Here is a 14,292-nt window from a genome sequence, read left to right as displayed (position 1 = left end):
GAAATTTGAGTTGAAAATGTGTTTTAAAATGGTAATTTTTTAACAATATGTGGTTAAAAAATAAGAATTTTTTTTTTTTTTTTGCATTTAACATATTTTATGAAAGATTGTAAGGTTGAAAATGAGTTTAAAAAAGATATATTTTTGAATGGAGCCCAAACACAGGCTTAGACAACAATGAATGGTAAAAAATGATATTTGGAACAAAGTACAATCAAATTTGGATTATTCAACTGTTTTGGGAGTGTATGGTGATGTCAGGTTTTCGATCAAAACGACACTAATGGGGGCTGGTTCAACATTTCGAAAATCAATTATTTCTGAAAATAAGCACACAATTTTACCCAAACATTATGTTTGATAAAGAAAATTGTTGATTACAAATTGTAAGTCTTACTCATGCGTGAATAAAAATTGGATAAAAATTGTAAATATTATGAAATGTGTAAATCAATGATATTTTACTAGCTTATAAGTGAGAAAATGCTATGACAAAAAGGCAAGATTTGAACTCGCTTATAAGTAAACAAAATATCTTTAAATTATAGCCAAAAGTAGTTTTAGAAGAATATATGTTTGGCATCGACTTATAATTTGTTTATAATTGGTCAAATAACTATTTTATACATTTTGTGGGATATACAAGAATAAGAAAGAAGAATAAAAAGAGTCAAAACTTAAGCATGTATCTTATTGAGAATCAAGGATCCATATTTATAGGATATAAATCATATAATAAGTGCTAGAGGCATACTATAGTCATTCAAAAATAGTATTTAATTTACAACACTTTCCTTCAATCACTTATAACACAACACTTGCCTTGTTCAAACTTGGTTTAGCAAAATTTGGTTGGATAAAAATAGTACAATTAATTATAAAAGGAAATTTAGAGTAATCAAATGCTACTTCATGAAAATCTTGTTGGAAAATTCATTGAGACAACTTTGGCAAAGGAAAAATAGAACAACTACTCCCTCGCTTTCAATTAGTAAAAATATTTGTATTAAGTTATCCAGATCTTGTGCGTCAACGTCGCCAATGTAATCATTTTTCCAAAAAATTGTATAAAATTATTATGGTGTTCCATATTGTTGTCATGTTATAGCTTCAAAACATCACCACCTTCATACAAGATATTCATCAATCTTGATTGACTATAGCTAGCATGACAGTCTAAAAATTTGTTGCCCTGTTTAGGAGTTTCATATCCAAATTGTAACACATGAGAATAAAATCATAAGAGTTATTTTGAGGATAAAAGTCATGTAGTTTATAGACATTCATTAAATAAAAATATCCCTTGTCAAAACCTTAGAAAAATCTTATGGAAACAATTATAGAGAATGAAAAAGAATACATTATTATTTTGAATATGTTATAAAAATTGTTTCATTAAAAATCTTGTTAGAAAAACTCAACAAGACAAAATCTTTATCATGGAAAAATATTACAGTGCGTAATTACTTTACTCATGATAATGTCTTCTGAGATGTGTATATCATGTTTATCAACTACTCAAATATTGTGTAGATAATGACTTTGTGAGTATATATGCTACAACATAACCAAGTGTAAACAGATACACTAGTTTGATGAGTTTTATGTGTTTCATTTAATTCACTGCATCATAACTAAGTAGTCTTGAATCATGAACTATTAGTAAGATATACTGCACTTAAGAATTGTCCACCTCATCGCCTCAAAAAGTAGATGACCAATAAATTATTAATTGCTATCAAATTGGAGTAAAAAAAATTTCCTTTTTCACTTCAAGAAACAAATAATCATTGTATATCAAATGGACACGTCATCTTTTTCATATGAAAGATCTTTAGGTATTCCTGTATTATATAAGTTGATTAATAAATAAACTTTCGATCGGCTAAATGTTCGACATGTAGGTCTAAACAAATTTTTTTTCAAGATATTTTATCATGTATTCCTTCAGCTTTCAATTTCCTTATGAAACTCTTTAGGAGTTCCAATAATATTTAAATTATTGACAGTTATAATGACAAATTCAAATATTTATAAATATATGGATATAAAGTCATAACCTATTTTTAACATATATTCACTGAAAATGATCATACCACATAATTTTGTATTGCAAAATATATGTGTACTTTGACCGAATAAGTGTCTCAAAAACTTGAATTGTATGGTTGGTAGTATCCTTCAAGGATGTGTATTATATGATAATGTTAGTCATATCAAATGGATTGATTATAATCACATCCATATCAAGTTTCGTGTATTTCAAGATAATAAGTTATCAACTTAGGATTGCGTCCACAACAATAAAAAAAATATCTATTTGTATCACTATTTGCAAAAATTATTATGTTAAAAGTCGTACATTTTGGGACTTCAATTTCTCATTTACTTTTCACATAAATACTATTGATTTATACCTTTAAGTGTTTGTATTGCAAGTCAAAAAGTTGTAAGTTTCTCAAGTACGTTCATTTGTCGGATTGTATCCTTTTATGAGGCCATTCATTTATGCAATAATATTTTTCAAACGATTTTCTTAAGTACCCTCATAGTCATTTAAAATATGAAGTCCTATAACGTGTACAAAAGTGTTGGTGACAACTTTTTATTTTCAATTTCATTTATTTCTTGTAACTATATGATATATATTTTCGTTCTGGATATCTGAACATCTTTTGGGATTTTATGACTAGTTATATTATATGTTCTCCAAAAGTATATGTATAATCAATGAGATCATAATTACTTTTGCTCCATTTTTCATTTGGAGGTTTTTATGTTGAAATTGAATGATATCACGCTTCTGACGTATGGTAGATTCATCAAATAAAATGTTAACGATTAGTTATTTTCAGAACGTTAATATGATTTAGAACATTTACTGTCGAGATTTAGTTAGTATCTTTTAAGTCAATAAATGTATCTTGCAATTAAGTTGTCTTTCGAACTTTTGGTTCGTATGATCATTTTGCGAGGATATTGATAGCATAATTAAATTGGTACCAAGATATAAGTTGCATAATTAGTACCAAAATTCAACTTAAGTATCTTATAAAACAGAAGACTTGAGTTTGAATATTAAGAAACGCAATAGAAAGTTATGAGGGATGAAATGGGCTGAAACTCTCCTAGAGCGATAGTATGTATAATATAATAGTTTGAATACAATGTCTGGATCGTTTCATAACCAACAAGCATGTTTTTTTAAATTCATGTTAATGTAAAATTATGCTAAAAAGAGTAATAAGGGTGCCACGTAATAAATGAGACCGCCAGTTAAACAGATGCAATAGTCTACCAGCAAATGATTATTTTTTCAATTAAATAATAGATAAGAAATATAATAGTCATAAAATTTAAATTTAAGCTTCATTGGGAGCATTAATGTAGTTTGTATATTATTAAGCCCCTGTTTGATTCCCATTAAATTACATTCTATTTCTTTCTCCTATTTTCAACCACACAATCTTTCATAAAATAATATTACACGTAAATCGAAAATTTTTCCTTCTTTTTCAACCATTCATTTTTTCAACAAAAAACTATTCCCCCCATTTTCATTACCAAAAATGGGGGCCAAATGGGGGGTAAGTCTAAAGTTATTTTTTCTTCGAGAGCAACAACATAATATTCATACCCAAACTTTTGCTTAATTAACAAATAATATTCTTCTAGATCATTGGTCAATACTTTATCAAAATTGATAATACAATATTCTTTAGGAGTATTGATACGAACTAGTAAATTTCATTCAAGCAAACATAGTCTAACATCAATTGATGTATTTAGAACGATATAACCAAATCGAATTACGTAAACCACTTTGTTATGTAATTTAAAGTGAAGAGAATCCTCGTATTTTCTTTCATAAGAAAAGAAGAGTTTTTTATTTTGTTTTTTATAAATAATTTTGATTGACTCAAACTTGGGTCTGGGCGTCGTGAGCCGTTCGAGTATTTAAATATCTGGAACCATCCATTATAATTGAGATATTTCGTAAATGAAACCATTCGGGTACTTGTAATTATTGGAACTAAATCTAGACCCAAACCATCAGTTTCGGTCCAATTTTACCCATATTTTTTTTATTTACATTAACATATATTTTCATCTAAGCCATTTCAATACATTTATTTAACACGCTACTACTTGATAGATTTGTGCAAGGAAGAAAATTCAGCTAAAAAATCCTTATGAAGCAAAATAGTACAGAACCAAAATTATAAAAAGAGGAGAAAATTAAAACATCAAAAAATAAGTTGCAATATGAGAAGAAAATGTTTTTTCTTAATAAATTTTATTCAATCCATAAATGAGACGTGCTGGAGTGTATAATTTTTAATTGTGGATAATGCTTAAATTTTTTTCTTAAAATGAATCGACATAAAAAATACTAATTAGAAACATAATTACAGTGCTGTAAAAAGCTCGCTTAGGCGGCGCCTAGGCATTGCCTAAGCTCGAAGCTTGGGCAAAATGCCTTGCTTCGGCTTAGACGCTTTTTTTTTCCAATTATTAAAAAGTCGATTTTTTCCTTCATTTCTTTTGTTTTCGTAGACGAACTTTATTAGTATTTTCTTAAAAGACTTTTAGCTTATTATTATTTAAAAAAAAAAACTTTCATTTGACTTTAATTTTAAGTTTTTAAAGATTTCAATTTTAAGTTTTTAAAGATTTTATACGTACCAAATTTAAAAATAACTTTATCTAAATAAAATAATTAAATAAAATTTAAGTTTTGTTGTTATCTATATTATGTATTATGATCTTTAGACTTATTTTATTAGAAACTCCAAAAGTATGTATTAAGTTCCAATAAATCTATTAAGTAGGATTTATCTAGTTGAAAATTGATATTATGAAAAATATTCTAATTTTTTCATTTCTAAAACTTGAAAAATTGTATAATTGACTAATGGTAGGAGTTATTAAGTAAATATTGTATTTCATAATTTTAGATGTTTAATATGTATTATTTTAATTATTAAATAATTTTTAAAATGATTAAAAATTTAAAATAATGTTATAAATAAGGAAACGCTCTTTTACGCCTAAACATCACTCAGGCTCGCTTAAGTTCGTAAAGCTTGAAATTTTGACTCTACATTTAGTCATGCTTTACGTTTTTTAGAACACAACATAATTATATAATATAAAGCAATTGTAGTCCACATATTGTCATTGAACTCGCTTTTTTTGAATAAAAAGAAAAAAAAATTAAAAGAGAACTACAAACTCAAAATAACCAAAAAGATACACAACAGTCCAAGTTATGAATATATCAAGTATAATTGCCAAACATTATAATTTTTTTTTTAAATCACTTGAATTTGTAAACAATGAAAAAAAAGCAAAATCCTTGAATTGTAAAGAATGAACATTTTAATTCATCAACTTACATTACAAACTAACTTGAACTTTTAATTCATAGAAAGTTCAAATTACAAATATTAAAATGCACTAATATTTGAATTGCAACAATTTGATAAGAGACGAAAGGGAAAAAAAGTAGACGTTTGGCTTGATTTTTTTAGGGTTAAAGTTTATAGTTTTGAACAAATTACTAACCAAATTAATGAATCTATAAATTATAAATAAAAAACTTATATAAAATATTGATTTTATCATAATACCATAGTTTTGGTTCGTGGACCAAGAACTGACTCAAACTTAGCCAGTTTTCAATTTCGATTCCTAATTTATTTATTTTTGAAATCAGTTCGAAACCTTCGATTTCGATAAAAATGCCCAAGTCTACTAGAACTTGTCTTTCTTTGAATGGAAAGAAAAATTATTGTTTGTATCTCAACTTGCTAGAAATTGTGCTCATAACACATAATAAAATAAAATAAAAAATAATAAGAAAGAGAATAAAGAAAAGATCAATATCTAATATTTATAACATAATATTATCAGGACTACAGGCATATAATATTCATTCCCAAACAGTATTTAATTTATAATAAATAGATATAGACACTTATATTTTTTTGGAAAGCAATAAATACAACCAAATTTCACGTTATCTTACCTAAACACTTCACCTCGAGAAGGATAATAAAGCTTTTCTCTATCTATCTATGTTGTTCGAATATGCTTGTATGAATGAAACATTTAACAAATTAGACCCCGTTGGGTATACATTAATGTAAAAATAAAAATAAAAAATAACTATTACGAGCCCCACAAAAAAAATAGAAAGTCAAAATAATGACTTGATGTGATGGATAATGATCATATTTTTTATTTTAATAAGCTAATAATAGGAAACAAACGAGTGCTAAAATTTAGCTGTTAAGGTGACTTAAGTTTAAAGTTTGTGGCCATTAGTAAAATTAAGGGCGTCTACCTGTCTCAGAATCCATATCCTGAAAATTGCTCAGTGCCTCAAACTTCGTCAATCCCTCAAGGGCTTCAACCCTAAATACTCCTATTTTAATTTTTTCTTCGATCAAAATCTCGTTAGAAATTTGAGTTCAATCCTCAAAATAGGTGGTGGTTCTTCTCGCTGGGCCGCCTACTGATCATCTTGCCGGCAGATCTTCCGTCTCAGTTTCTTGCTTGTGATTTTACTGGGACGACTTATTCGTAGTTTTTTAGTGGATTAAGAACTGTATGGGAGTGCTGAAGAATCTGCCTAGAGAAAGGAAGTTTTGAGTCCAGGTAATACTTGCAAGTTCTGATAATTTTTATGCTTCAACCTGCAAATGTAAATTGAATGCTGATTGTAAATGCAATTGGGCCTTTTTTTTATATAGAAAAAGGCAGGAACGTGAACAATTGGCACATGCAAAATTGTGACTTCTTAATCCAAAATGAGGACTAATTAATTGGAGAACGCATTGGCTGTACTCCTCTGCCTAAATATTTTGGAAATTTATATGTGGGTTTATTTTATTATGTGTAAAATGCTGGAATTCTTATTCTTCATTGTTATTAAAGGGAACATTAAACTTTTCTTTATCTGCTCGGTTTCATTAACAATTTTAAGGTTCTTGCTCTGGATTAAGGGTTGTGTAATTGTTGGAGCAATACAGTTAATAACTACTTAGAGAGAATATGTTATGATTATTATCGACTTCTTAGTTATTTAATTTGGGACTCTGCCTATTGGAATTAATTATTGAGAATTATACTAGTACTTATAATTTAGTAGTACTTTGATTATTAGTAGTGTTTGATTGTGATCATGAGCGGGAGTTATTATTTGCAGCTTGTTCTCAGCCTTGGTTCAGTTTTAATTGATTAAGATGTTTGAGTTCAGAATTTATCTTTCGTTCATTTTATTTTGCTTTTAGAATCTAGAATGTCGCACAATCAACCTCCTATAAAGAAGGAAAAAAAACTTCTATTCATCATTCTTTAGAAGACAGATGGGGCCAATGACGATACACCTTCTGGGTCTAACAAGAGAGTCCAAATTTCTAGTGCGCTACCACGTTCAATATCTCTTGATAAGCATATATGACTTGCTGAGCAATAGATTTAGATTTTCTGATAGATGAACTTTATGCTAATAAAACTTGTTAGGCTCAACTTAAGTTTATAATTTCATATTTGACCTTTTGTGTGATATATAAAATTTTAATCTTGTATTGATTTTTTAAAAATTTTTAGCCCCCCTAATAGTGTTCTAGGTCCGCCCTTGGATACAGTAAAAGTGGATGACAAATTTTCGAAAGGCACCATTCTAAAGATAGATTATGTAGCTTTATTAATTGATTAACTTGTACATGAATTGTTAAAAAAAATTGTATTTATGAATTTGTGAGGATAGTTGTTTCATGCGAAATGTAAATTTTTGATCAAGTAAATAACATGACAAAAGGGGTTTATAGTGTTGATAAATCAATCGGGTTACTTGATGTTGAGTTGTTAAAACGCTTGTATATGCAAATTTTGCACAATCAAGTTTTGTGATATTTAGAGTGTGATCATGTACAATAGAAGTGATATTTTATTAATGTCATATGCCATCATGGGTTGTTCGATAATTTGAAACAGTTAAACAAGGTCAAGACTAAGATATCTTGAATATAGACTTGTCTCACCCCTGAGGGTAAGTGATATGGTCTTGAGGAAAGCACCATCACCTTTGAACTCATCGAGGAGACAAACCTCTTGATAGAATCAATTAATAGACACAAATAAGCCCATATTTGATCCCCATTATCTAAAAACTTATTTTTTTTCCCAAACTCATTTTCAACCACATATTTTCACAATAAATTTATTTTAATTGTAAACCAAAAACTCTTTTATACTTTTTAACTACACATTCTCCAAAAATTTACTATTACAAGAATCGTTTTCAACAAAATTGGGGCTCAAACATTATTAAATCAACACGTTCATGAACGGTTGAAGATAAACAATACACTTGAGAAGTTGAGGAAATTGATACACTTCCTTAGAGTATCTAACATTCTTAGGTCCACAAAAAATGAAAATGGTTATTCTTTGTTATTGTTGGAGTTATTGTTGCATTAACAAAATATTTGCATATTTGGATACATTCCATCCGTAATTCAGGTACTCGACTCCACTGAGAAATGAATCAAGTTTAATTTTATTTAACTAATTTTCAAATGTAAATTAACCAATTCTCTACAAGATTCAAGTAATTATCTGAATTTAGTTTCCATCGTGATAGATCATCGCCTGGGACTCTGAAAATTCTGTACTCACCAGACTGAAAGAAGAAGGCAAACAAATTTTCGATTGGAATTTGACCAGAATAATAGAGCATGAGGATAGTGGGATTGACTGGAGGCATTAGTTCAGGAAAGAGCACGGTCTCCAATCTTTTTAAAGCCCACGGTATTCCCGTTGTTGATGCTGACATCGTTGCTCGAGTAGGATTTTAGTATTTTCACTTAATTTATTTCCACTTTATGCAATTCCGAAACCCTTATTTATGCCTTTTTTTTTTGTCAACTGAGTAAATGATAGAATGTATTGAAGAAAGGCGCGGGGGGATGGAGAAAAGTAGTGGCTGCATTTGGGGATGATATTTTACTGGCTAATGGAGAAGTGGATCGCCCAAGGCTTGGGCAAATTGTCTTCTCTGATCCTGATAAGCGCCAGCTTCTTAATAGGTACACTGTTTGTGCACTGTTAACAATGCAGGTAGACTTTGACTTATAAATGTAGTGTCCTTTATTGTTTTATCGGTTGAATGCTGGGTAAGAATTTGGTAATGACTGCCTTTTTAGTGAAATTTTGTCTAGAAATAGTTGGTATGATAATTGCTAGTAGGTGATCTTTGATCTCTATACTGTGTAGTTTAAAATATACAGCTTCAGGTAAGTTGTTCAGGTGATTAGGGTAGCCCAAAAAGTCTGTCTGCCATTTGAACTTACTTTTCTGGTATTCTGAAACTGTTTGCTGTTTATGTAAAGATATATTTTTGACCAATTCATATGAAATATGTTGATCTGGGGCAGCGTTGAACTCCAATCAACAACAGAATGGTTCTGGTGAACTGTAACCATACTAGAAATCAATGTATAAATTTTAACATGTACATGTATAGGTGTACGTGTAAGTTATTGATTGGTCAGTAATGTCTTCTGATATTGGCTTTCCAAAGGAAATTGTTGTTGGAATTAGTCAATTTGATGACTGGGTTGAGTAAATATGGATGGGTTGTTCTGGTAGGTAACCTAACATGCCTTATTGCACACACATAGATTTTGAAATTTTTGACGTTCTTCTTTATGTTGAGATAGATTTGACACACATGTAGATGTATTTTGCATGATATTTGCTTAAATTCCATCTCCACGCTGGCGGAGTATTATTCTAGTGATCTGGGTAGCAAACTAAGTCTACTGCAATATGAGTCCATTTTCCTGGCATTCTAAAAGACTAACTGATATGTTGTTTTTATTACGTTACATGTCTGTTTGATTCATGAAAATTATGCTGACGTGTTTAGATAACATTATTTCTGACTTTTTGGAGTTTTCATTAGTCTTGACAAATTTTAACAAGAAAATCATGACACCGAGGATGTGTTTGATTGGCTTTATTTTCAATTGAAAATGTTCTTTTTTCCACTCAAGTTCTTATTTTTGAGGTGTTTGATTGACATTTTTTTCATGGAAAATATTTTCAAAAAGTTGGTCATGTGTCTATGTTTTCCTTAAAATCAAGGAAAACATTTTCTTTAGTGAGAGATAGGTTTTTATTTTCTAGGTGATTCTCTCTCTATCTCTCTTATAGCCACTAACAAAAGATGGAAACGTACAATATTTTCTAGGTCGAAAATTAAGTCAATCAAACACAATTAATGGACATTTTCATGTAAATAGGTTCTAGGCAATTTTCATGCACATTTAATTAATTGCAAGTTTCATACCTGCAAGCAAACACACCCTTAGATTCCATTAAGTGGACCTTTTTCTTTGGATAAAGTAAACATTCATATCTTCTCTTATGAATCACGTACTGGTTCTGGTGACTGTCAACTTTTCATGATCTATTATTTTGATAACATTATTAATTTTTTGGTTTATAAACTCATTAATTTCTAAGATTTTGATCGAGCAATCTCAGATTCATTTTATTGGAACTTCTGATTCTTCGAATTAGAAACTCAGCTAATTATTAGCCATTATCTGTCCACCACACTTCGTGTGGTTATAAGATAGCCAATAAGCTCCACCTAAACATGCTTGATGAGGGAAAATTTTTCTCCTGTATTTTAAGGGTAAAATTATTCATCTAAAACTTGTTAGACCAGTAATATCCAACAAACTATGTAGCAAACTGAGTTTTGAGGTCTTAGTGCAATTTTCAGATACCTTAGTCTTAGTGCAATTTTCAGATACCTTTAGTGCATGTTAAAGAAATGGCTGCAAGATTGCTAAAATTGAAGTTGTGAAAGAATAATGTTTAATCCCGAGTCGATAGTAAGACTCTAGTTATTGAATATGTTACACACTTGAATTTCGATATGAAGGGTGTTCTCTTCTGGAAATCCTAGCTATTCCCAACATGCATAGGAAAATATCAATGCCATTATGTCTGCTTGATATTCATCCACAGGTCGAATCGCATATGACATTACTGGAATAATTTGTCATTTTTGTACAGGTTGCTTACACCTTATATTTCATCTGGAATTTTCCTCGAAGTGTTGAAGCTATGGATGAAGGGTTGTAAAATTATCGTTCTTGACGTGCCTCTACTGTTTGAAGCCAAGATGGACAAGTGGACGAAGCCCATTATTGTAGTTTGGGTTGATTCTCAGACTCAACTTCAGCGACTTACAACTAGAGATGGGACAACGGAGGAAGAGGCGAAAAACAGGATCAATGCTCAGATGTCTCTGGATCTAAAGAGAACCAAGGCAGATATTGTGATTGATAACTCAGGATCACTGGAGGATTTGAACGATCGCTTCAGTGAGGTACTCATACAGGTCAAAAAGCCTTTGACATGGCGTGAATTTGGGGTTTCTAGGGACGGAGTTCTCTTAGGTTTTGTTTCTATTCTGTTCGGCATCTTCATATGCAGGAAAATCTTGTAATTGTATAGTAATGATGATGATGACGATGATGATTGTAGATGAATTTAAACTGTGCTAAATTCTCAAATGTATTAATAATTTACTTTATTGATATTGTAACTGATATTGTAATTTTTTTTTTTTAATTTTAGTCGAGGTGAAAAAAATGCAATACATTATACATACCCTTTGGGCCTTTTCTAAAGGTTGAACCCCCAACCTTGAGGATCTCCACCGCCTCGTCCCGTCCCTAGAGTTTTGTGAGAGAGGTAAATTGCGGGATGTGTCCCAACAGGTCAAGGAATAAGAGCTGTCTGTACACTGCACCTACAAGGAGTCCAATTCCATATTTTAGGAATCGAACCCCCATACTACGGCTGACAGCAAGGCGTGAGAGAACCTCATTCCTGTCCTTTGTATACATACTCTTTCCTAACTACATCAAGAGGAGGTTTTTAAGACTTGGCTCCACGTTCTTTGTCAATGTGATAGATATCAACTTGTCCATTTCTAAACAAATATTTAAAAAATTAAACATTATAATTATGGCAAAAATTATATTTAAATATCTAAAAGTAAACCCTTAATCCCCAATTTTTTAAACCAAGCTATTAATCTTTGAAAATGTCAATTGTTTTGGTAGGTTTTGAAAGGTTCAAGCATTGAGGATTTCAACTTCTTTACAGCAAAATAGAATAAGACCACAGCCTGCAGCCAGTTAATTTAAAGATTATAATATTGTACATAATCCTTGCAGATTATTATAATAATCGAGTCAAAAATTAGGACAACTATACTGTTGAAGGTTGTTTCCATATCTAAAATGAACAAGTTGCATTTTTTCTCCCTCTTTTTAGTTTAATAAACTTTGGAAAACAAAGAAAATTTCTCGTAATTGTATAATTCAATCTCATCCCATTTATGTCCAAAAAATGATCCATTATTTGCGTACTCCAAAAAGTTTTGGATCTTTCGAAAATGAATTTATCAACTCAAAATGCATTTTGACACTTCAATTTTGAAAAATGAAAAATAAAAAAATTGTAGTATTGAAAAGTTTTCTAAAGTGATTTTATTCATATAACTGCTAGTTGTCATGTTTAACCTAACATTAAAATACTCAACTAATTTCGTTATATACTTTTTAATACTAGATTTTCGACCTCCAAGTCATCTCGATCGATGCTACACTAGAAAAATCTTTCGATCGTCGTCAAGTGAAAATTTAATCCCAAATTTAATTGAGATTACATGATTATAAGGAATAAACAATTGGAGTGGCAATTTAGAAAATTCATAGAATATCAGTACTAATTGCATAATCCCTTGCCAACCCGCTATATTTACTGCCGATTCTCGCCAGAAGAGAGACCATTGACAAACAACAATGCGTATCTCTCTCTTTCGATGCTTCATATTCTCCGCGGTGCTGGTGGCGGCTCTGCTCATCTCTGCCGCTAACGCCGGAGGCGACGAGTTCAGCTGGATGCCAGTAAAATCACAGTGCAATGGATCCATAGCAGATTGCATCGACGCCGAAGGTGAATTGGAAATGGATTCCGAAAGCAATCGGCGCATTCTAGCAACCACCAAGTACATTAGCTATGGCGCGCTGAAAGCCAATAATGTACCATGCTCGAGGAGAGGTGCGTCGTACTACAACTGCCGTCCTGGTGCCCAAGCTAACCCCTACACCCGTGGTTGCTCCGCTATCACGCGGTGCCGGAGTTAGTTTTCCGTCAATTTTAATATATGCATCTGTATGTATAACTGTGTGACTCAGTTTATAATAATTGGCGTTTTGTGTTTAAATATCTGATTTATATACACAAGTTTATTGAAAGTTCGAAATATTATTTCATGGTTTGTGCCTTGCGGTCTATTAATTATAATTTTTATTTAATTTGATCATTTGATTAGTTAGTATTCAAATTTATTAAGGAATATCACATAGCTATTTCAACCTATTATTTTTCTTTACGAAAAAGATTAGACATTGCATTAGTTCATGCATCATGACAAGAATTCTCTCTCTCTAAAAAAAAAAAGGTGTATATGAAAGAAAGAATATATATTCTTTCTGTCGAGTTTATTTCGTTCCTATTCTCCATTCTCAGAAAAATGGGAACATTACCAAAGTAAAAGATTACTTTGTACTTGATAGTTATTTACTTGATCAGTGTATAACAACATACTCTGGATCTATATTTTACTACTCCCAAAAAATAATTTATTATTTTTCTCTATCTTTTATTTTAACTAGCTGTTCTTTATATTATTTTATGATTTTTCTACAATGAAAGTTGAAATACTTTGAATACATTTAATTATAAAGAGTGTGTTTGACTCTTTAAATTTAGATAGTGACACTCAATCTCTAAATTAAAATGTTAATCTAGGCATTGTTTGAGCCCCATTTTTATCAAAATACATTTTTTTTCTTTTTTTTTTTCAATCACATTCTTCAATGAAATAATATTATATGTAAATCGAAATTTTTTCTTATTTTTCAACCATACGTTCTACAAAAAAATACTATTTCAAAATATGTTTTTAACCAAAAATAGAGCTTAAACAAGAACTTAAAGAGTATCATGAAGTATAATTTTAAGAGTTGATTTTTTAAAATTGAGAGCATTTCATATTTAAAGATCCTCTTAAGGCTGTAAAATATATATTTGTTGATATATTGGAAATTTTCCCCTTATTTCAATCATTTGTAGTTTTCTAGAAATAATTAAAACAAACAAAAAAGAATTCATATTGCAACTAATCAA

General features: G+C 30.1%; 2 protein-coding genes across 4 annotated transcripts; both read left to right on the top strand.

Moving 5' to 3' along the window:
- The first annotated feature begins 6,348 nt into the window (after nucleotides 1–6,348).
- On the top strand, nucleotides 6,349–11,635 carry LOC111403574 (dephospho-CoA kinase). 3 transcript variants are annotated; one of them, XM_023032132.1, is made up of 4 exons: nucleotides 6,349–6,663; nucleotides 8,692–8,855; nucleotides 8,953–9,098; nucleotides 11,101–11,635. In XM_023032132.1, exons 2-4 carry the CDS (start codon nucleotides 8,748–8,750, stop codon nucleotides 11,534–11,536), a joined length of 690 nt encoding a protein of 229 aa, XP_022887900.1. In that variant the 5' UTR covers nucleotides 6,349–6,663; nucleotides 8,692–8,747; the 3' UTR covers nucleotides 11,537–11,635. The 3 variants fall into 3 exon arrangements, with proteins under 3 accessions (XP_022887900.1, XP_022887898.1, XP_022887897.1); XM_023032130.1 differs by having other exon boundaries at nucleotides 8,639–8,855; XM_023032129.1 differs by having other exon boundaries at nucleotides 6,350–6,663; nucleotides 8,654–8,855.
- Nucleotides 11,636–12,877: 1,242 nt separating this feature from the next.
- Nucleotides 12,878–13,376, top strand: LOC111404922 (rapid alkalinization factor-like). The gene has a single exon (XM_023033645.1). The coding sequence runs from the start codon at nucleotides 12,903–12,905 to the stop codon at nucleotides 13,245–13,247; it is 345 nt and encodes a 114-aa protein (XP_022889413.1). The 5' UTR covers nucleotides 12,878–12,902; the 3' UTR covers nucleotides 13,248–13,376.
- The last annotated feature ends 916 nt before the right edge of the window (nucleotides 13,377–14,292 follow it).

The sequence above is a fragment of the Olea europaea genome, chromosome 11 (genome assembly GCF_002742605.1).
Source record: "Olea europaea var. sylvestris chromosome 11, O_europaea_v1, whole genome shotgun sequence".
Classification (NCBI taxonomy): domain Eukaryota; kingdom Viridiplantae; phylum Streptophyta; class Magnoliopsida; order Lamiales; family Oleaceae; genus Olea; species Olea europaea.
The sequence above is the reverse complement of the archived record's forward strand: the minus strand, read 5'-3'. Positions and strand labels throughout refer to the sequence as shown.